The sequence below is a fragment of the Meles meles genome, chromosome 8, assembly GCF_922984935.1.
Source record: "Meles meles chromosome 8, mMelMel3.1 paternal haplotype, whole genome shotgun sequence".
Taxonomy (NCBI): Eukaryota; Metazoa; Chordata; class Mammalia; order Carnivora; family Mustelidae; genus Meles; species Meles meles.
Window position 1 is genome coordinate 90,071,941 of NC_060073.1, and position 24,730 is coordinate 90,096,670.

At 39.9% G+C, this 24,730-nt stretch overlaps 1 protein-coding gene across 1 annotated transcript in view; it reads right to left on the bottom strand.

Annotated features, from left to right (window-relative positions):
• Positions 1 to 2,226: 2,226 nt before the first annotated feature.
• LOC123949130 (beta-galactosidase-1-like protein 2) overlaps positions 2,227 to 24,730 on the bottom strand; it is a 55,432-nt gene continuing 32,928 nt past the window's right edge. Inside the window, exons 8-19 of the mRNA XM_046016473.1 lie at positions 18,375 to 18,459; positions 17,674 to 17,811; positions 16,890 to 16,970; positions 16,152 to 16,258; positions 8,067 to 8,213; positions 5,718 to 5,789; positions 5,143 to 5,230; positions 4,727 to 4,814; positions 4,222 to 4,333; positions 3,403 to 3,519; positions 3,228 to 3,291; positions 2,227 to 2,540 (exon numbers count right to left, since the gene is read on the bottom strand). Of these exons, the coding sequence (XP_045872429.1) occupies positions 2,533 to 2,540; positions 3,228 to 3,291; positions 3,403 to 3,519; positions 4,222 to 4,333; positions 4,727 to 4,814; positions 5,143 to 5,230; positions 5,718 to 5,789; positions 8,067 to 8,213; positions 16,152 to 16,258; positions 16,890 to 16,970; positions 17,674 to 17,811; positions 18,375 to 18,459 (1,107 nt within the window). The 3' untranslated portion in view covers positions 2,227 to 2,532. The remainder of the gene's footprint in view (positions 2,541 to 3,227; positions 3,292 to 3,402; positions 3,520 to 4,221; positions 4,334 to 4,726; positions 4,815 to 5,142; positions 5,231 to 5,717; positions 5,790 to 8,066; positions 8,214 to 16,151; positions 16,259 to 16,889; positions 16,971 to 17,673; positions 17,812 to 18,374; positions 18,460 to 24,730) is intronic.

The following is a 24,730-nucleotide window of genomic DNA, read 5'->3' on the forward strand; positions in this document are numbered from 1 at the left end:
TCCTAAGGCTAGAAGTGTAGAAAGCTTATGTTGCCTACTATACAAAGACATCTGTATTATATAGGAGAGGACAGACTTCTCTGTCAGTCCTCAACCTCTTCAACCTGCCCCTAGAAGAACAGAACAGGCACTTAGTCTTCCTGTTTGAGCTTTTTGACAGAATCTAGGTGAAAGTGTTCAGTGTCACTAAATTTTGCTTGAGTATCTCTGTGTTTAACACTGATGGACCCTAAAGATACAACAATTAAAGAAGGACAAATATTCACACAGCAACTCACTTGGATAGAGAAATTGCATTTAGGCTATTAATTAACCCGGTATTTCACCCAAGGCACTAACTTCTGGTTATCTGGGGGGAAAATAACATTAAATCACCATTAAAGCTTCTTCCAGTAAGATAGCATAGACTAGGTAAGAATATTTGACAGGCCTAAGTGTTGTCTATATTACCTGGGATCTTAGGGAATCATGAAGACCAGACACCAGTAACGCACTGTGCCTCTTATAGCAACACACCATATTGTGCTTATTTATAGAGGTAAAAGGATAATATTTGTTAAAATGTCATGTGATTTTTCTTTTCAGTCTCTCCCCTATAGGACTTTAACCCCAGTTTATACTAGGAATCCTTTAATCTATGAGGATATTAGAATTTCTTTCAAAAGTAGTACAAAAAAGAAAGAATAAGCTGTTTCTATCATCCAGAACTAGGATTATGCAGAAGAAAAACAGAGTCATAGACTGTTATCTTGAAGGAAGATTTCCCAGATTCTGTCATCATTGCCTTTTATTAATAAAAGTTTAATCCCCAAGGCTCCCAACTTCTAGCTCTTTCCTGTGAGGAAAGCACCACTTCTGACTAGGAGAACCTGGTATGCTCTATAGCAGTGTTTCTCTCCTGGAGGGATTTTGCCTCTAGAGGAAATGTGGGTAGTATCTGCACACATTTTCGTTGTCATAACTAAGAGGGTTGTATTACCAGCATGTAGTGCATAGATACCAGGGATGCTGTTCAACATCCTGCAATATTCAGGCAACCCCTGCCACATAGACTTATCTGGTCAAAAAAGAGTAACAGTGTTGAGACAGGCTGAGATCCTGCTCTATGACAAAGGTTCTCAAAGTGTGATCCTCAGACCAGCAATATTACCATCACCTAGGAACTTGGTAAAAATGAAAATCCTCAAGCCCCCCACCTCAGATCTACTGAACTAGAAATTCTGGGAAAGGAGACCAGCAATCTGTGTTTAAACAAGCCCTCTGGGTGATGCCCATACTAAGACTTGTGCTCTATGGAAGTCAGAGGCTATGATACAGGACTGCTGATACTTTCCAGTTCTGGGTTATGGTGAGAGGAGAAACAAGAGATAGACAAAAGAAGCCCTGTTGCCAGCTTGCTCTTTCCTCTTTGGCAGGTTTGGACTGAGAGATGTGGCGTTGGGATGGAAAGTGAAGAAAGCATCAAGCAGGGAGATCATGCTCTCCAACCTCCTTGGGCTATGGAAGTCCTGGTCCACATGGGTGCTGCTGGTCCCTGGCTTTTGCAGATGCAAAGAGTGGACTCAGGATCTTGATTCTAGGAGGAATGTAGCCTCTTGTACAACTGGCCTGAAATCTGGCTGTGATTCCTTATGGTCTTGGCTTGGAAGTCTCGACAGCCCTTGATGCAATGCCAACTCACCTTCATGGTGACCCACTCTCCCAAGCTTCCCAGAAGCCTGTCAGCTAACCCCAGGGTCAGTTTATACCATGCTGAAATTTGCAGCAGCTTTAGAAAGTGAAGATCCACAGATCTCCCCTTTGCCTCCCCAGACCATTGATGCATCTCCAACACTTAAATGGCTCCCTGTGCTCTCACTATGGGTCAGAAGATCTGCAGCACCCAGAGGACTGGGAGTACAACATGGACTCAAGAAGAGTAGCATATCAGGTACCAAAGGTGGTAGTCAGGGGGTAGGTAAAGAATAATAAGGTGACAAGGAGGCACCAGACCAGGCAGTTGGTGTCATGAGTCTCAAAGAAGCAGGGCTTTCCTCGGATTATAGAAAAGCCAGTGGTATGGTATGGAATAAGAACTGGAGGGTAAAAGGAAAATACCCTTTTAAAAAAAATACATTGAAAACGCAGAGTGTATATGAACTGCATTAAGGTTTACATTTTATTCAATTTCTTCAAAAGATCACTTTTGCTTCATATTTACATTTGCGGGCTCAAGTATTCTGAGCATCTCATTTTTTCACCATGACCACTGGTGGTCAAACAGCCTTTATTGTAGCAGTATGATAAAGGGTATGCATTAAGTAGGTCTATTTTGTAATGAGCATCAAAACAAGGTTAGCTAACCTATGCCAAAAGAGGAATGTACTGGCAAATTAGGAAGAGGATGGTAGGCCCAAAGCAGGGATTGGGTGAGTGGAGAAGCCAGGGTAGTTTCAGCAACCGAGTTATCAGGATGGGTAGGTTACTCACAGTCCCACTGTTGAAGTGACTCATCTCAATCAATTTCGTACATTATGTCACAACACTCAAGATTCAATATCCTGGAAAAGAAAGTCTGATTAGTCTCCTGTACATCACATGCTCACCCCTGTCAGGGAAGGACAGTTGCAGGTTGGAAGAAAAGGGCAGTGTGATTATCAGTCCCACAAAATCTCTAATGAAGGGAACAAGGGTGATTCTCCAAAAGGACCTCTGGATCCTGCTACCAACATAAGGATCAGGAAAGCTGGGCATACAGACACCCATGGGCAGGCACAGAGACTCTGCAACCTTCTCACCTGTGGTGACTGGGCCATGCAGTCCCTCCCTTTGGCAACCTGAGAAATGGTACCAGGAAAAGTGCCTAAGAATGACCAAACATGGCAGCACAAGAGAGAGCAGTAGGAAGCATATTTCAGAAAAGGCAAGAAGTAAAAAATGTTGGGACCTTGGTTTACAATGAGGGAGGGATCCAGACAGCACACTGGAAACATCTGGAAGGAAGGGAGGCCCAGGGAGTTGGGTTAAGGCTTTTAGAGGAGTGAGCTAGTCAGGTCACTTGGAAATGGGAGGTGATGAGTAGAGCTATACCAGGTAAAAGAGAAAACCTGGCTATCATGCAAAGGCAGTGAGAAAGTGCTCAGGTTCCTGGGAGATAGTACATTCTGACTTCTTTATCTCTAGCCCAGCTAGAAAGACCCAGAAGGATTGACTCAGATGCTGCAAATTTACCCTCCTGAATATCATACCTAGACGAGATACATTTGTGAAGTGGATCTCCAGGCCAGGTTTAAACTCCTCAAACACAATGATCTGTGAAGAAAAAGGAGGTAGGGTGGCCATGAGATTCAAATTCTGACTCGTTGCAAAGGCAAAAGCCAAATGAAGTAGATTGGAATGAGGGAGGTGTAAGGGGGACCTTACCTCATTTGATCCAGGACGAAGCCAGGGTCCTGGAAGGTAAAAGGTCTCCTGGGGACCTATATTCCAGTAGCGTCCCAGATTCTTTCCATTGATGAATATTACACCTTTTGTCCAGCCCTGAAAAAGATTGGAATGAAGGATTCAAGACCTGAGTTCTAGATGTAATGACACTAGGGTGAAGATACACACACCCCATAAACACATTTGATCACAGTCAGAGATAAGCATAGATGGAGTGGATTACCACACATGGCCTTAAATGGAAGGTTACCTGGAGAGTTCTATGTTATTCTATGTTATTGCCCCTGACCTAGGCCTCAAGAAGGAAGGTACTGTTTTCTAACTCATCTGTCCCAAGTCAGGGAAGGGTCCTTCCATTGACCATCAGGCATTTACCAAAACATGCTGAGCCCCAAACAAAGTTTGAATTGTAGAATTTTGGGATGGCTGTACATATGCATTAAAATCTCAACATCCCCACCACAGATTGGATGTGTGTTCTAAGGAGTTGAGGGTCTCAATGTCTTGGATTATATCTGGGGACAAGTGAACCACACTCACTAAATTCTTCATGTAGTAGATTCTACAGCTATCTGCACTAGAACACACTACTTATGTCTCTGTTGCATTTGTTAAGCATCTACTCCTCATCCTTGTCAACACCAGGGAAGGGACAGCCTCCAGAATGCTGTGGAGTGGCTGATGTCCCAGGAAGCCTACATTTCCTTTCACAGGATAAGGCCCATGTAAGGAGCTTTTTCTCAAAGATCCTTTTCAGATGCGGGCAAGGGGAATAGGCAGGGGAGAAATATCACTAACCTCCATTTTTATGAAGGTGTCTCTGGGGTCATTACCTATTCTCAGGATACCAAGGAAGAAGGCAGGGCCCCGATGTTTGAATACAGCTGGTTTCCAGATGTTAGGAAGGTCCCTAAGAGGAAATCAAACACCAATGGAAAGGTCATACCCTTCTTTGTGTGTCAGCTGTGATTTTGAAGTAAGTCTCCTTTGTGCCCAAGCCTGGCATTCCTCTTATAGCACAAGCACATGCCTCTAAGGGGATATGATGCAGAAAAAACAAACAAACAAAAAGATCAGCAGACCAGGAGTTGCATGAAGGAGGGGATGTTAGGTTCCTGGGAGATAGTATATCACTCTGCCCCAGACAACTATGAAACTTGGGGTCATTTCCTTCAACACTGTGGGTCTCATCTCTCCTATCTGAAAACGAGGAGGTTAATCTGCATGGTCTCTGAGCTTCTTTCCATCTCTAAATCAGAACCATCTTTGATCAATCACCTTGAGTTGATGGTCTGGCACCCACCTTTGTATGAATTTAGTTTTCATATCCAGGCTACGGATTTTAAAATTTCTTAAAGGAGATTTGTTCAGGTAGATATCCCCAATTAAACCTACAAAAGAGGGAATAAAAGGAACATGAAGAAGGCAAGCAGGGATGTGAATACAGAGATGTGAACAGGTTGTGGCCAGGTATTCCTCTTGAAGGAAGATGTTTTCCTGCCTTTTTCAGATGGAAGGTTTCTGCAAAATCTTACATAAGTTCTTCCTTCTGTTATACATGTACACTTCTTAGAGCGTGCCTCTATGTCCAACATACAGCAGAGATACTGCTGTCCACTAAATCATACACCTGGCCATGACTGTCCAGCTTACAATAAGAGCAACAGGAATTTGATGCCTCAAGCAAACTTCTCCACCCTTGGAAGGAAAGAGGCCTACCTTTTCTCTCCTTATTGATGTCCTGCCCATAGGCAAGGCGGCCTTGATTCTCCACCAGGATCCTCAGTGTTGGATTATCATTGTAGACCTGTCCAAGATAGATAAGCCACAGTGGGTACCACTCAGAGAACTTTTCTGTAGACCTCTTAAGTCTTCTCTGAAACTGAGGTGAGATTGTAAGCAGGGTGACTGACAGACAGCAGGCCTCCAAAGCCTGCAGACCTCCAGCTCTGGGTCAAGTAAACCCTTGGGCTCTTGCCCTTCCTACTTACTCCACCCTCGCCCTCACCCCCATACTAGGCCTTTCAGAAAACAGTCACTCGAACATTTCACTAGAGACTATTGAGGCAGGTGACAAACCTAGAGCTTTTGAGCAGCATATATCCAACATGTTGAAGTTCTGCTCACCCAAAGCAGATACACTTGTACTTTAGAAACACATACAGCTCTCCTCATCCCTGCTGGGAACATTTCAAAGAACCATGGAGGAGAAAATAAGCTATCACAAGGTCAGGCCATGCTTACAATTAAGCCAGGGCACTGAAGTATTAGTTCATCAACACTAGATTATATACCATTTTCTTGGGAATAGTTAGCTGGTCAGTGGAACGATCGAAGATGCCTAAAAAGTTCTCATCCAAAAACACCTGCCAAAGAAAGAGGAGAGCACCAATTAGGTCCTCATAAGGAAAGGGATAAAATGGTCCTTAGGAAAGCAAAGAAAAGGCAAGTTCTAGGGGGGAGGATTAACTCTGTCTCATAGAATATTACAATGACTATGAGTTGACAAAAATACAACATATTCAAAGCAGTACAGTCATGAGATGTGTGAGGCCAAGTCTGGAGAAGGATGTTCTAATACCAAATCTGGGCCTTGCTGTACTATAGGGCAAGGAGGGAAAGAATAAAATTTTTAAAAGACCTGTAGGGAATGAGGGGAAAAGGAAGGTAGAGAATGAGTCTTGTGATTGAATGGATCTTGCAAAAGAAGTGATGGTCACAGGGAAGATGGGACTCCAGGTGCAGGAGGCATCTGCCTGCTTTGCCTGCCTGGGTTCACTCTCTTAATGGATCCAGTCTTCCAGGTTTCCCCTGACCCTTATCTGAAGAGGCTGCTGCCGCCACTGTTTCTCATTTTAAGAATGACCTGGACATAAATCCTTTTCTTTTCTGTTATCTATTATACTGCTTCAGGCTCAGATGAAGTCACCCAGAAGAATCTGTCCTAGCCATGCAGGACCACAGAAGGATAAAATTTGCCCCTTAGATTATTTAAGTCAGGTCATAATTTTCAAATGAAGTTTGACTAGGAAACTATAAAAATTAAAATCCACAGATATTAAAAACACAAATATTAATACTATACAAAACACAGAATTTATATTTTAAGCTATTTAGAGCCTAATCACAAGGTTTATATACACTATAACCATTTGTTGAACACCTACTGAATGGCTAGAGCAAGGCATCACCAAGCTTAACACACAACTCTAGCCATTAGGAACTCAGAGAGTGACACAAATAAATTTTTAGGATACTCCACAATAGCTAACATGGAACTGTAGGAAGAATGCCACGGAAGCACAGGGAAGAAAGCGACAAGTCCTGATCCACAGCCAAGTCCAGGCTATTTGGTGAACATGATGACAGGGGACTGGGAAAATCAATGGAAGACTGCAGACAGGGGAAGAGGCATGCTGAGAATTTTACCTTGGGAAGGAAATTGGTGCCACTGTGAGGGAGGGATTTGGCAAGGAGGAGGGGAAAGGTGAGCTATCTGGAAAAGGAAGATTGGTTATGAGACTCTAATAGTAGTAGAGGCAAGATACAAAGAAACTTCTAAAGCCATGGTGGCATGGAGTTTGAGAGAAGACCTACTGAGTCACACTGCAGCAAGCATGTGCCAGCTGAGAATAAGGTGTGGAGAGAGGATGAGCGGAGCAGCATATTCAGGTGGGGAGGCTGCAAGTCCATGACTGATGTGAGGAGTACAGGATGAGGGTTATTTAGGAGGGTAATGAATTTGGTTTTGAACATGATGAGTGTGAGGAGCCAGCAGAACATATATCTAAGCAAAGAAAAATGTTCAGCAAACAAGGAATCTGGGTCTGCAGCTCAGGATAAGGAGGGGAGTGCTGGAGTCACCACCAGGAGTGCCTGAAACTTTGGGAGACGATGACACAGGCAGCACAGAGACTGCTCTTTGCAGGAGAATTTCACCAAGACCTGAGGAAACTCTGCTAGCTCTTAACTTGGAGTGAGATGACAAAGTCTTTACCCTCAGCTCTGCTGTTTTCTAGTCAAATATCCTCTGAAAGTCATTTAACTTCTCTGAGGTTTTCTCATTTGTCACAAATATCTTGGATGGGTGTTTTGAGAATTAAATGAGAGCAGCACATCGTAATGTGCTGTGTAAATGTAGGGATTGCTGTGCGGTTAAGTACAGGGACTTCTGAAGCTCTTTGGAATCTCCTTAAAGAACCCCATCGAGGGGCGCCTGGGTGGCTCAGTGGGTTAAAGCCTCTGCCTTCGGCTCAGGTCATGATCTCAGGCTCCTGGGATCGAGCCCCGCATTGGACTTTCTGCGCAGAAAGAAGCCTGCTTCCCCCCTTCTCTCTCTGCCTACCTGTGATCTTTCTCTGTGTTTAATAAGTAAATAAAATATTAAAAAAAAAAAGGAACCCCATCAAATCCCATAAGGATTCAATGAATATGCCCCCTCCCTGGGAACTAATACAAACCTCAGACCTACGACAACAGTAGCTCGCATATCAAACATTTCACTGAAGAGACAAAGGTTAAGAAACAGTGATGAATTTTTGAAGGTGAAAAAGATTTGACTATCATTTAGATATTCACCTCAGCAACACAACTGGGTTTTACTAGCAGAGAAGTGCCACTGGGACCCACCCACTGTCCCTTACCTGACCTCGGTCTTGAACATGACTCTTTGTGGTAAGGAGGCCACTGGTGGTGATCACAGTCTCATAAAGTATGTATCCATAAGACTGACCATTCCCCTGGTTCACAGATAGCTCCTCCATGCAGATCGGCTTGACAGAACTGATGGGCTGTGACAGAAACAGGAACAAAAACCAGGCTGAAAGTTCAGGCTTAGAGAGACAATTTCAGAAACCAACACCCAAAGCCCACTTCTCCAATGGAACTGCTCCCAAAGAGTCGTGAGGACAAATGTATAAAAAAGGAATATATAAGGATAATTATGCTTAAGTGTCACATATTAATGTCCTTTTTAAAAACTAAAAGTTTTCCAAACCAACTTTATATTTCTCTACATGTGCTAGCCAGTAATGTATTCTTATTTTTCAGATGGAAAAGCTGAAATCAAGGAAAGGGAATGATCTGTTACCTTGCTCATCAATTTATGATAAAGCCTGGACTAGACTCCTCGTTTTAGGAACTCCATGCCAGGTGTGCCAGACTCTGTCTATCATTGGTCATCTCTTTTTGTTCCTTCATATAGTAAAAGAAATCATCCTAACCCACGGTCTAACTGTGACTATTCATGAATCTGCCTGTCTAACACTGACCTAAAGCACTCGATGTCTGTTAACCTCACGTCTGTTAGACTTCTCCTTCTGAAGATCCCTAAATGATTCCAATGTAGTATCTGCCAAACTATATTTACCACATTTCTCCATCCTACTCTTTTTCCTTTCCAGAGCAACACCAATCATCTGGTCAAAAAGGTAAAAAGTATGTACAATGTCTCTTCCTCTTCCTCAATATCCCCAATCAACCAGTCATCACCTCCTTTAGAGTCTGACTCTAAATCTCTGTTTCACTAATCCTTCTACACCTTCATTATCTAAGCTCAACTTCAGTAGCTTTTTATTCATTTTCAGTGTTCTAGCACAGTCTCACTCTACTCCATCCCCCATTCAACTACCAAAGGAATCCTTCTGATGCAAAATTGGTCATCTGATTCCCATATCTTAAAATAGCTTCCATAACTTTCAGGGAAATGTTGAAATTTCTTAGCATAAAAACATGACCTGGGGTGCCTGGATGGCTCAGTCAGTTAAGTATCTGCCTTTGGTTCAGGTCATGGTCCCAAGGTCCTGGGATGGAGCCTTCCATTGGGCTCCCAGCTCAGCAGAAAGCCTGCTTCTCCCTCCTTCCCTCCCCCCACTCATGCTTGCCCTCCTCCCTTCTCTCTCTCTCTCTCTCAAATAAATAAGTAAAATCTCTAAACACACACACCCAAAGACACACACACACACACACACACACACACACACGGCTTTTCAGACTGCCTTGGAGACATACATGATCCTAGTCTGTAGAACCACATGGCCTGAAACATTCTGGAGGACAAAGAAGATATCAAAAGCTACTGGACTCATGTCAAGAGGACAAGAGGGCACAGGGCCAACTTAAAGGCGATGGGACAATTTGAATATCAAAAGGAATGACTGCAACAGGATCAAAACATGTTAAATGTGTGTGTGTTTTTTTTTTTTTTTAAGTGTGAGTTTTCAGAAGGATCTTGAGGAGATGGTGTCAGAAAGATTTTGACCTCACCTCCTCTCACAGACATATCAAGGCTATAGCTGCACATTGTGCACCTCACTCTGAAAATGATATGAAGACTGGCAAAACTGACGTTCCACAGCTAGAGACATAAAAAGAAAGCCACACTGAGAGAGTTGGAAGGGGCAAGAGGCAATGGTATCAAATCCCTCGCATAGCAACTCACAAGCAGGAAGAGGATTCCAGGCATGGTGGTCATCCCTGAGGAGTAAGGGGATCAAGCCGTGTATCAGACACCCTTGATCTTAGAGACCTGTATCAAGAAGAAGTCTGGCTTTGAAAATCAGCAGGACCTAATTTCAGGAAAATCAAAGGTCTATAGGAAACCAAGTGTATACCCATGTAGAGCCAGAATGTTGGTATCAGTTGGTCCAAGACCCAGATAGAGGTAGCAGTTTGAAAAGCATCTGGGTTATACATAAAGATTTATTGTCTGATTTTAGAACATATGCCTGAGGGGTAAGGATCTGTAGAAGTTTCTCCTAGAATGGAAGTGCATGTAGAAGCCATTTTTCTTGCCCTCCTATAGCCTAGATAGTCCTACTCTTGTGGAGCCATTTCTAACATTATGCATCAACCTTGCTGGCATGGCTTGACCCACTCTGGCATTCTCCTACAGACCAGATCTAGCAGGTACCCTTCACACTACAGCCAGAGTCCAGAGACCCGAGTCTCCTCAGAGTCACAGTTGCTCCTTCACACCTGCTGGGCAGCCCTGGCCTATACCAGCGACCCTCCAAAGCAACTCCTTGCCTGGGGAGGAGAGAGCCAGTCTTGCAACTAATCTATGACAAAAGAGTCAAGAATATACAATGGGGAGGAGCCTCTTCAGTAAATAGTGTTGAGGAAACCAGACAGCTACATGGAAAAGAATGAAATGGGACCACTCTTATATCATACATGAAAATAAACTCAAATTGTATTGATTAAATACCTAAATGTAAAACATGAAACTATAACACCCCTAAAAGAAAACATGGGTGTAAACTCTTGGACATCAGCCTTAGTAATATTTCTCTGGATCTATCTCCCCAGGCAAAAGAAGCAAAAGGAAAAATAAACAATGGGAACTATATCAAACTAAAAAGCTTCTATATAGAAAAGGAAACCCTTAACAAAATGAGAAAACAACCTACTGATTGGCAGAAGATATTTGCCAGAAGATAAGTCAGACAGAGAAACAAATATCATGTGATTTCACTCATATACGAAATCTAAAAACAAAGTAAACAAACAAACAGATATATCTGATAAGAGGTTAATATCCAAAAATATAAAGAACTTGTGCAATCATTATCAAAACCAAATAATTCAATCTAAAAATGGGTAGAAGATCTAAACGGACATTTTTCACAAAGCAGAAATACAGATGGTCAATACACACATGAAAAGATGTTAAATGTCTTTAATCACCAGGGAAGTGTAAATGAAAACCACCCTGAGGTGTCACCTCACAGCAGTCAGAATGGCTAATACCAAAAAGATAAGAAATATTAAGTGTTGGTGAGCATGTGGTGAAAAAGGAACCCTCGTGCACTGTTAGTAGGAATGTGATTTGGTGCAGCCAGTGTGGAAAACAGTATGGAGGTTCCTCAAAAATTTAAAAATAGAAATACCATATGACCCAGTAATTCCACCACTGGGTATTTATCTGAAGGAAATAAAAACACTACTTTGAAAAGATATATGTGCCCCTAAGTTTACTGTAACATTATTTATAATAGATAAGATATGGAAGCTACATAAGTGTTCACTGATAGATGAATGACTAAAGAAGATGGGATATATAATATGGTTTCATTTATTTGTGGAGCATAAGAAATAACATGGAGGACATGGGAAGATGGAGAGGAGAAGGGAGTTGAGGGAAATTGGAGGGGGAGACAAACCACGAGAGACTATGGACTCTGAAAATCAATCTGAGGGTTTTGAGGGGGGGTGGGTGGGAGGTTGGGTGAGCCTGCTGGTGGAGGGCATTTTGGAGGGCATGTATTGCATGGAGCACTGGGTGTGGTGAATAAACAATGAATACTCTTACACTGAAAAGAAATTAAAAAAATAATTCTGGTACACTGAAAAAGAAATTTTAAAAAATTAAAAATAAAAAAAAGAAGATGGGATATATATATATATATATAAATAAAATGTGTGGGGGGGTGTATATTGGAATGTTACTCAGCCATAAAAAGAATAAAATCTTGTCATCCACAACTACATGGATGGACCCAGAGAGTATTATGCTAAGGGAAATAAGTCAGACAGAGAAACAAATATCATGTGATTTCACTCATATACGAAATCTAAAAACAAAGTAAACAAACAAACAGAGACAGACTCATAAATACAGAGAACAAATTGGCAATTGTCAGATGGCACGGAGCCAGAGGTGGTGAGGAAAATAGATGAAAGTCATGAAGAGGTACAAAATTCCAAGTATAAAATAAATAAGTCATGGGGATAAAAAGTACAGCCTGGAGACTGCAGTCAGCAATACTGTAACAACTTTGTATGGTGACAGACAGCTTACTGTGCTGAGCATTTTGTAATGTATATAATTTTCAAATCAGTATCTTGGACACCTGAAACTTATATAATATTGTATGTCAACTATAATTGAAAACAAAATTTTTTAAATCACGAGTTTATAACCAAATAAAGACAACAGCAGCAAAAGAACTCACTGGCCACCTTTGGAGGATATCCAGGAATCAACTCATTATCTGATCAAAGAAAATACTTGAAATTTTGTCCTAACTTTTCTTTATAAAATGTACATTCAGGTGACAAGACAATAGTAAAGGAAAGCTCTTCTACATAGAAGAATTCAAGTGTATAGATGAAGAAGGAATTACAGAATAAGAATGATACTATTTTGAAAGCCTTAATGAAATATTGGATATACGTAATAATTGTCAATGACTGCCAAAACCATTAGGTAAAAGGCTGATGGGAAAATTGATAATGGATAGACTGAGCTAAAGGCTCCTGAACCCACTGATCAATTATGAAAACAGAAATGACCAGCCACTATTACCTGAGATATAATGCATAAAAAATATAACAGCACCACCTATGAAATATATTTACAAACAATTAAAAAAAAACCACCCAACTTAAATCTCATCAAGCATCTAGATCAGTTTACTGAAAATGTGGGGAGTATAAAGACAAGTATAAAGACATGTTCCCAAATATATGGGGACCTAATTAGCAAAACTCAGAATGTAGGAGATTCTGTAGTACAAATAATCCTGCTTCTTTAACAAATAAATATAATAAAAGAGAAAGAAATCTTTAGATTAAAAGAGATTTAAGAGACAGATCAACAAAATGCAATGTGTGATTCATCTCATTTGGATTCTGATATTAAGAAATCAGTGCTAAAAAAAAGTCATGAGATAGTTGAGAAAATTTTTAGCAGTGGTGAAACACACACACAGCCAGTCTGTGCCAGTTCACTAGTGCCAGCTGTGCACATCTCTACCCAACGCTGTATTTTGTCTCTGCATTCAGTATTGTCATGCCAGAGGCTTGGAATTAGCCATTGTGGGAGTACTTATGCCACAGGAATTGGCAAGCACTACTAATCAGAGTTCTTCCTTCTAGAGAGCCTGTTACTAAATATTTCCCAGGAAATCACTGACTTAAAGGATTATTATTATTACTATCATCATCATCATCATCATCATCATCAAGGACAATAATGATTTTGTAGTTGTGTTTTTAAGAGTTCTTATCTTTTCAGATACATATTAAGCTATTTATAGCTAAAATGACATGATGTCTGGGATCTGCTTTGAAATAATCTTAGAAAGAGTAGAGGAAGAGAAGGTATGGGTATAAATGAAAGAGTATTAGCCATATATTAATAAATTGAGACTGCATGTTGAGCACATAGGGGTTCACTATTTTCCTCTGTGCCATTTGTTCATGTCTTCCAAATTCCATAAGAAAACACTTAAAACAAAACCACAAAGGTCCTCTGACAGGTGGTGCCTGGTCCCTCACTTGGCACTCCCCCACAAACACTTTTCATTGCAGTCCTACTTAGTTCCCTAAACATGCACTTCCTTCCATGTCCTTACAAATGGTTTCCACTATGCCTCACATTCCTTTCCCTCCCTCATTCTACCCCACAGTTTATCTCATGAAGCTCTTATTCATCCATTGGATCTCAAAATCACCTCACGTGGGATATAATATTAGATCCTATGACAGTCCTGCTGCTGAGCATATCTCTAAATAAGGACAGAGCAGCTAGCACTTCCATGTGTCAGGTTCAAATAGTAGGGGTTTAATCCACACTACAATCCTATGAGGTTAGTGCAATTATTAGCCTCATTTTCCAGATATGGAAACTTATAATGAGGCTAAATGACCACCCCAAGGTAAATATTGGAGTAAAGATTCAAACCCACTCTTGACTCCAGAACTTACACTCTTTAGCATAACACTATGTTCCCTTGACAATGCTGTGCTGCCTTCGTTCCTCTACCATGGGACCTACAATCCCCTAATCTCTATTCTCCTCTCCTCCCCATTAGACTGGAAGTTCCCCCAAAACAACACCTTGATAATACTATTCCCCAAATATTAATGTTTACTGAGTATTTTGTGAATAACTATGCAGGTTATCCTCTACACCAGTGGTTTTCAAACTATGTTCCTTTAAATCTTACAAGTAAGTCAGAAGTGGCACATGGGTTTTCAAACTATGTTCCTTTAAATCTTACAAGTAAGTCAGAAGTGGCACATGGGCCATTCTAATAGGTGCCACCCTAGAGAAAGGATGACTGACCCTTACGATGCAAGTACAGAGCCTAAGAACCAGCCCCCCTGATTAACTACCGCATGCTTTATGTACTGAACACTTGAAGTAAGTTTGAAGGAAGAGTCCTTCTACTAAATCGAAAGTTTCAAAATCATTGCCCTAGATCTAGTCGGCGTGCCTTCATTCTAACCGTCTTCAGAAGGCAAGGGATATCTTCTTGGCTATGTTATTGAAAGGAAATTTTCCCAGTATCCTGGAATGTTTACACTGTTTCTTTACATTTAAATCTTCTGAATATTCCTGAATTCTTATTCCAGATTTATTATTCTGAATTGCAAAACCTCTGGAATGGGAGAAGATATTTGCAAATATCTTGTCAGGTAAAGGGCTAGTACCGAAAAATCTAAAAAGAACTTATCAAACTCAACACCCCAAAAGACCCAAATAATCCAGTCAAGAAATGGACAGACAACATGAACAGACATTTCTCCAAAGAAGACATACAAATGGTTAACAGACACATGGAAACATGCTCAATATCTCTTGGCACCAGGGAAATACAAATCGAAACTACAATAAGCTACTACCTCACACCAACCAGAAAGGCTAAAATTAGTAAGTCAGGAAATGGATATTGGTGAGAATGTGGAGAAAGGGGAACACTCTTATACTGTTGGTGGGAATGCAAACTGGTGCAGCCAGTTTGGGGTACATGCACCCTAATATCTATAGCAACAATAACCACAACAGCCAAACTCTGGAAAAAGCCCAGATGTTCATTGACAGATGAGTGGATAAAGAAGAGAGGGTATGTGTGTGTGTATGTACACACACACACACACACACACATATGTATATAGTATATATATACTATATACTATGTATATACTATAGTATATATACTATATATATACTATATATAGTATACTATATGTAGTATACTATATATATACACACTATATATATAGTGTGTATATAGTGTATAGTATAGTATACTATATAGTATAGTATAGTATAGTATATATAGTGTGTATATATACACACTATATATATACTATATATACTATATATATATACTATATATACTATAGTATAGTATATATATACTATATATACTATGTATATATATTTTCAATGGAATATTACTCAGCCATCAAAAAGAATGAAATCTTGCCATTTGCAACAACATGGTTGGAACTAGAGGGTATTGTGCTAAGTGAAATAAGTCAGAGAAAGACAAATACCATACGATTTCTCTCATATGGAATTTAAGAAACAAAACAAATGAACATAGGGGAAGAGAAGGAAAAATAAGGTGAAAAGTGAGAGAGAGGCACATCATAAGAGATGTTGAACTCTAGGAAACAAACTGAGGGTTGCTGGAGGGAAGAAGCATAGGGAAGGGATAATTGGGTAATGAGCATTAAGGAGGGCATTTGATGTGGTGAATATTGGATGTTATATGCAACTGATGAATCACTAAATTCTGCCTCTGAAACTAACAACAACAACAATAACAAAAACCCCAAAACCAAACCAAAACAAAACAAAACCCAAAAGTAATCACAACAAAGAATTGCTTTTGGCTCCCCAGTAATTTACGTCCCATTTTTTGAGCTAAACCTTTCCCTTCTGTCTTCTGTCCAAAGCCTATCCCATGCTTTTATTCCCAGGAGATGCTTACCTCCTCCAAGTAGGGCATGACATCCCACAGTGACATGTAGTATTCTGTTATCACTGACTTATATACAGCCATAGGTATAGAATCTAGGTTGGGAGGCTTGTGAATCCCTGCAATGAAAAACAGGAGATTGGGCCATTCTGAGATCCTACTCCAACCCCCTTCAAGGGTACCACCCCAAACCAGCAAGAATGAAGGGCCTTGTCAGTCACAGGACATGCCTTCCCAATTCCAGGAAGAATCATATGGTAGGAAGTAAGTGAGTGGGATTCCTTTCATATCTATAGGCTCTGAGGCAGGAGGCCCTGCTGTCCAGGAAAAGAAGGTGGCACATCAATGCCACTGCTGGACCAGTAGTTCTCAACAACTCATTAGAATCTCCTAAAGTCCAATGAGAAAATACATATGCTCAGATTCTGCCCCTTCCTCCCCATTTCAACCAAGAAATGCTTTCTAATAGCTCTGGGATAGACCTGGCATCTCTGGCTTTTACAAGTTCCACAGAGGATTCTGATGCACAGCCCAGACAAAGCAACATGGCCTTAGGTGCTGAGAACCTAGAGGGTGGGCCCTGTATTTGGTCATATTTGAATCCCCGGTGCCTAATGATAAAATAAACTGGAACAAACTGGATATCTCCCAAAAAGTACACCTTTATCCATTCCCTCAATCCCCTCTTCACAGGACAGAGACCAATTGAGACGCTGAGTTACTGTTCAGATTTAGATTGTTGCTAGGTACCCAAAGAAGAGCTAAAGAACTCTTGATAGGCAAGGTATTCGGTTGTAAGTTCTCCGTTCTCTGTCAGCAGTGCTCCATAGTCTGAAAAATATAAGGACATTTGTCACTTTCCCCCAAGAAATCTTCAGCTTCAGCAAAGGAAGACATGAGAGTTTAGTAGTGAGCAAAAGGATCCTTAATACAGAAGCTTAGGAAGGAAAAAATTTTGGCATTAAATAAGAAAATACCACATCCCAGTTAATCCAAACCAGGAGCCAGCTGCCGTACTTTGCAGGGCTTTCAACTGATGTCTAGTAAATCCTGGCTGAGAGCCCAAGGCTACTCCAATCCGGTCATTTCTACTTTCTATTCAATCTCTAATTTTCTCTTTCTTTCTTTCTTTCTTTCTTTCTTTCTTTCTTTCACCCTTGACTTGTCACCTGGTCTCTCAGTGGAGTTATAGACTGGGGAAGACCCATTAACAAAAGCCCTGGTGTTATCAAGAGATCCAGAGTAACTGGTTTCACAGTGAACGTCCAAGAATAAGGGCCTGCACAGTGGATAGATAAGATTAAGCTACCAAGTCCTCTGCCTGCAAAGTCCCAGACAGCCTAGATTCTAGTGGTGGATAAATTCTAGTACCATCAAGAGGAATAAACATCAAACCTTCAATCCCCAGCATTTGTTAAAGGCAAAACAGATGAACAAGCCCAGAGATTGTTCCCAGAGACCCACCCTAGGAAGCACCAGGCTCAAATGGAGGGGTGGCCTAGATTGGAGACAGCTGTGGGGGTCAAGTACTTGCCATAGCTTGTGACCATAGGGAGGTACTGGTCCAAAGATGCAGATCCACCCATAAAGCCAAAGTTGGTGCCACCATGGAACATATAGAAGTTGAGGGAGAAACTAGCATTGAACATTTCATGCACGTCTCTCATTAACACTGCATGTAGATAAGAAGAAAAGGAGAAATGGGGGAGAAAACAAAGTTTGGGAGAATTAATAGCCCTTTGTGGGATGTTCAAACTATATGCATGAAATATTTGTTTATGTGTCTTAGTCTTAGGTAAATAGATATCTAGCTCAGTGTTTCTGGAGCACTTAGCAACTTTTCAGTAAATTCTAGGTAACTTCTTTAGTAACCTAAAATCGTGACACCAGAAACATTTACTTCAAACCAGATTTGATCTTCATCAACTCTCCTGGAAGGTTGTGGCAGATAGTCTCGGACCAGAGAACACACTACTTCCACCCAATACACTTTCATTGAATTGCCCTATCTGTTAGAACAACTCACTCTAATGCTTTAATAACCTCAACAAAATATAAGCAGAGTGGAAACACTGCTAAAATTTTAGTTTCAATTACAATCACCTCTGGGGTTCCTATTCAGCCTAGCCCCCTAAATCTAATACTCAAAGTACTCTAACCAGCAGGAAAAAAAGAAACAGGCCAGTGCCATCTCTGTTATCTATTCTCCTGAGAAAGGATCTAAGAAGTACTCACAATGTGAATCCACAGAATGGGGGGCAGTGCCCCATCCATCCAAAGAGCTTGCTGTATACACCGTCATCAATATAGGGCTACGACCCTGAGAAAAATGAAATGTCAATTTAGTAAAGACAGTACAGTTTAGAAGCCCTGAATTGCTTAGGAGAGCATTGTGCGGTCCAGTTCTCACAAACCCCCTTTACAATTCAGAGCATCCCCTCACTGCTCACAAACCTTGAGTTCTACTCTTCATTTTCAGGTCATTTCCCTGGTCTTATTATTCCTTTTGGAGTTTGAATGGACTATCCCTCAGGCTTTGGTAAAAGCAACTGCCATCGCCACATTTTCCTTTCTGGAACAATAGAATCTCTTCATTCCCTTCAGTGACCAGATTAGAGGTCTAGTATAGAAGCATCTGGCTCAGGGGAAGCACTAAAAATATTCAATAAATGAATGCTAAAAATATTGAATCCCATTAAATATGAATCCCTGAGTCCCAGAATTGTGTTTTGTTTTTATTCAAGTATAAATAACACACAGCGTTCTAATAGTTTCAGGTGTACAATATAATAATCAACAATTCTGTACATTTCCCACTTCTTATCCTGTATACTTAGTTCCCTTCATCTATTTCACCCATCACCCCCAGTCACCACCCCCGGCAACTATGGATTGAAAAAACCAGTATTTAAGTTTGTTGTCTCTTTTTTCCTTTGTTTGTTCATTTATTTCTTAAATTCCACATGGTTCATGTCATATATCTTTCTCTGACTTATTTCACTTAACATTATACCCTCTAGATCTATCCATGTTGTTGCAAATGGCAAGATTTAATATATATATGAATATAGATGAACATATATATGAATATATATATATATGAACTATATATATGAGTATAGACACACCATGGAATATCACATGTACTTATAAAATAATCACATTTTTACATATACATTATTGAAATACATATACATTATTTATATACATATGAAACAATCACATTTTCTTTATCTATTCATTGATTATCACACGCTTAGGCTGTTTCCATACCTTGGCTATTATGAATAATACTGCTATGAACATAGGAATACAGATATCTCTTTGGGATAATTATTTCATTTCCTTTAGCATATATACACAGAAAAGACTTCTAGATCATATGGCAGTTTTATTTTTAATTTCTTTATTAACCGCTATACTATTTTCCATAGTGGTTGTACCAGTTTATATGTCTACCAACAGTATATGAGAGTTTTCTTTTCTCCACATCCTTGCCAGCATTTGTTATATCCTAACATCCTAACAGGAGTGAGGGGATGTCTTATTGTGGTTTGATTTGCCTTTTCCTGATGATTAGGGATACTGAGCAGCTTTTCATGTACCTATTGGACATCTACTGGTTTTCCTTAGAAAAATGCATAATGCAGGCCCTTTGCTCAGTTTTGTTTGGGTTACTTGGGCTTTCTTATTTTGTTATTGAGTTGTACAAGATATTATATATTTTGGATATTAACCTGTTGTCAGATATGTGATTTGCAAATATTTTCCCGCATTTCCATAAGTTTCCTTTTCATTTTATTGATGATTTCCTTTGCTGTGCAGAAACATCTTACTCTGATATAGTCCCAGTTGTTTATTTCTGCTTTTGGTGTCAAATGCAAAACACTATTACCAAGATCAATATCAAGAAGCTTATGCCTATCTTTTCTTCTGGGAGTTTTGTAGTTTCAGATCTTATGTTTAAATCTCTAATCCATTTTGGGTTGATTTTTGTGTATGACATAAGATAGAAGTTAGTTTCATTCTTTTGCATGTGGATATCCAATTTTCCCAACACCTCATCTCCCCAGAGAAAATCTCACTTGATCATGGTGTATGATCCTTTTAATGTATCATTGAATTTGGTTGCTAATATTTTATTGAAGATTCATGCATCCATGCTTATGACAGATCTTGACCTGTAATTTTCTTTTCTTATACTGTCTTTGTCTGGCTTTGGTATCAGAGTAATGCTGGTCTCATAAAATGAGTTTGGAAGCATTTTCTCCTTTCTATTTGTGGAAGAGTTTGAGAAGGATTGGTGCTAGTTTTGCTTTAAATGTTTGGTAGAAATAAGCAGTGAAACTATCTGGTCTTGGATTTTCCTTTTTGGGGGAGGTTTTGATTACTGATTCAATCTTCTTACTAATACTTAGTTGGTCTGTTCAGATTTTCTCTTTCTTCATTATTCAGTATTAGTAGGCTGTATGTTTCCAGGAATTTATCTATTTCTGCTAGGTGGTCTAATTTTTTGGCATATAATTTTTCATACTAGTAGTGATGAGGGAGCAGGAGGCTGGCTGAGGACAAAGCAAAAGCTGGCACCTTGCACCCCCTCTCCACCCGCTCCCCTCGGTAATATGTGTGACATTCCTCAGGCACCCCTGACAGCCCTAAAAGAAAAACAAATAGTTAACTCGCAGAGATCACAATCCTGCAAGACAGGAGTCTCCCTTGGTTTACCAATGTCCTAGAGATTTACAACAAAGAAGCTATCTTAACAATAGCACAATTTCCAGAGGCAAATAACTAAGTCTATTTTGTCTGCTATAAGTATAGCTACTCCCTGATTTGTTTTATTTGTTTTGGCTTCTATTTGCTTGGAATATCTTTTTCCAACCCTTCAATTTCAGTCTGTGTGTATTCTCAAAGCTGTGGTGAGTCTGTTGTAGCCAACAGATGGTTGGGTCTTTTTTTTTTTTTTAATCTATTCATTTATGTTGTGTCTTTTGATCAGAGGATTTAGTCCCATTTTAAATTTAAAGTAATTATTGATAGGTATTATGTTAATGCTTTTCTGTTTTTTTTTTTTAAATAATTCTTTTGTTCCTCTCTTGATCTCTTCCTCTGTAGTTTGATGATTTTTCTGTACTGGTAGACTTTGATTCCTTTTTCTTTATCTTTTGTTAATCTACTACAGGGTTTTACTTTGTGGTTACCAGGAGGATTACATAAAACATCTCATATTCATAGCAGTCTATACTACTAATAACAGGTTAACTTCAAACATATACTTTAAATATTTAACCTTCTCCTTACCTTTTATATTTTTAATGTCACAATTTACCTCTTTTTACCTAATGTATCATTTAAAAATTATTGTGGTTATAATTATTTTTAATATTTTTATCTTTTAACCTCATACTAGAGTTAAATTTATTTACCCATGACATTATTCTCTAAATTTAACTATACATTTACCTTTACCAGTGAGTATTACACTTTCATGTGTCTTCCTGTTACAAATTAGCTTTTTCTGTTACTAATTAACTTACAATTTCTTTCAGCTTGAAGAACTCCTTTTAACATATTTTGTGAGGCTAGTCTGTTGTGATGAACTCCTTTAGCTTTATCTGTCTGGTAAATCCACTGCTCCTTCAATTCTGAAGGACACCTTACTGGGTTGGTATTCTGGGTTGGTGGTTTTATGTTTTGTTTTGTTTTTTTCTTTTGGCACTTTGAATATATCACCCCATTTTTTCTGGCCTACAAGATTTCTGCTGAAAAATCTATGGCAGCCATAAGGAGGGGGCAAAATTAAGATGGTGGACTATTAGGGGGACCCTGAATTTGCCTTTCCCTTCAAATACAGCTAGATCAACATTCAACTATTTTGAACAACTAGGAATATGATCTGAGGATTAAGAAAATCTGCACAGATGGAGGGAGAGAACATAGCAGATGCAATGTTTGGAATCACAAATTGGGAGCGAGGAAAGCCTCATGGTCATTGAGGGGAGGGAACCCTTTTCGTGGAGCAAAATCAAGAAGAGAGAGAACGTGGGAAAGAACCCAGTGGGTAGGGAGTGCACAATAAACCTTGGTAAGGAGATCCTCTGGGTAGCACAGTGAGAGATCACTCCCCTTCCTGAAGGGCATTTGGAAGAGCATATTTTGCTTCTCCAAAGATGAAAGGCCAGCCAGGAGACATTGAGTGGTGCTCCACAGCAGAGTCAGAGGTGCATGCAGAGGACAGAAAGCCTCTTAACTTTTTGCTATGAGTCACAATAGGTTTAAATCTCTGTGCACATATCAAGTGACTGCTTTTCTTCAACAGAACTAAGCAGAAAGTAAAGATAGGAGCAGACTGCAGATAACCTGGCCACAGGTTTTTTTTTGCTGTCTGCCACAACAGATGCAAGCCTCTGTGATGACCTCTCTGGGACAGAAGGGAGTAGGGTACTGAGTCAAGGGCAGATGGCCAATAACCTGGCTCCAGCTTTTTGCTGAGCATTACATAAATTCTAGCCTCTGACTGCATACCATGTAATGGCTTTTCAGGGGTAGGACAGTGCTGGACACACAATGAGCCTCTCCTCTGAGGGACAGGAGTAGGCCCACACCTTACCAGGTCCTTTAAAACCTGGAGTTTTGAATCCAAGCCACCAACCAGAGTGAAAATCCAGGAGTTCTGTGGCTCCAGACATGCTGATGGCTCAGGTACAGACAGGTTAAAGACAAGGAACTGATGAAATCCCAGCACACAGAAGACTCTTTGCTCTTCTAACAGGGCCTCCTGAACAGGGGTAGCTGTGAGTTCTGCTCCCCAGAGACAAGATGGGGGATGACACCATATTCTTATTCCTCCACACCCCTCTCTCCCACCCACCAGCACAGTCGGACTTCAGAAAGAAACACACCTCCAGTGGAAGCTGGAGTACCCTACACCAAACCCTGACACCCTGCATCTGGCAGGGTCATTTTTACCAGGGCAAAAATTCACCCCAAAAGAAAACAGAAGGTAATAGTCACTGCCAGGGATTTAATCAATATGGAGATAAGTAAAATGTTTGAACTAAAACTTAAAAACAGCAATTTTAAAGATACTAGCTGGGCTTGAAAAAAGTATAGAAGACACTAGAGAATCCCTTACTATAGAAATAAAAGAACTAAAATCTAATCAGGCTGAAATTAAAAAATGCTATTACTGAGATGCAGTAACAGATGGAGGCTTTAATAATGTGGATAAATAAGGCAGAAGAGAGAGCTATAGAAAACAAAATGATGGAAAATCAAGAAGCTGAAAAGAAAAGAAAAAGACAACTACTGGATCATGAAGGGAGACTTAGAGAACTCAGTGATTCCATAAAGCAAAATAATATCCTGATAATGGGTGTTTCAGCAGATGAAGAGCAGGAGAGAGGGACATTTGAACAAATTATAACTGAGAACTTTCCTATTCTGGTGAAGGAAACAGGCATTTGAGTCCAGAAGGCACAGAGAACCCCCTGCCCTTGAAATCAACAAAAACAGGTCAACACCTTGACATATTATAGTGAAACCTGCAAATTTCAAAGATAACATGAAAATCCTGAAAGCAGCTCAGGACAAGAGGTCCTTAAGCTGCAAAGGTAGAAACATAAGGCTGGTAGCAGACCTGTCCACAGAGACCTGGTACCCCAAATAGGACTGGCATGATACATTCAACATGCTAAACGGGAAAAACAGGCAGCCAAGAATACTCTATCCAACAAAACTGTCATTCAGAATAGAAGGAGAGATAGAGTTTCCAGGAGAAACAAAAATTAAAGCAATTTGTGAACACTAAACCACCCCTATAAGAAATATTAAAGGGAATACTTTGAGCGAAGAGAGAACCCCAAAGTAACAAAGACCAGAAAGGAAGAGAGACAATCTACAGGAACAGCGACTTTACAGATAATACAAGGACACTAAATTCATATCTTTCAATAATTACTCTGAATATAAATGGACTAAATGCTCCAATCAAAAGACACAGGGTATCAGAATGAATTAAAAAAAAAAAAAAAAAAAAAACAGGACCCATCAATATGCTGTTTACAAAAGACTTATTTTAGACCCAAAAACACTTCTAGGTGGAAAGTAAGGGAGCGAAGAAAAATTTAACATGCCAAAGGACATCAAAAGAAAACTGGAGTAACCATCCTTATATCAGACAAACTAGATTTTAAAGTAAAGACTGTAATAAGAGATGAAGAAGGACACTATATAATAATAAAAGGATCTGTCCAACCAGGTCTAACAATTGTAAATATTTATGCCCCCAGCTTGGGAGCACCCAAATATATAAGCCAATTAATAACAAAATTAAAGAAACACATTGATAATAATACAATAATAGTAGGGGACTTTAATGCCCCACTCATAGCAATGGAAAGAACATCTAAGCTGAAGATCAACAAGGAAGCAAGGGGTTTGAATTACACACTAGATCAGATGGACTTCACAGATATGTTCAGAGCATTTCATCCTAAAACACCAGAATATACATTCTTCTTGAGTGCACATGGAACATTCTTCAGAATATACCACTTATTGGGTCACATATCAGGTCTCAACTGGTACAA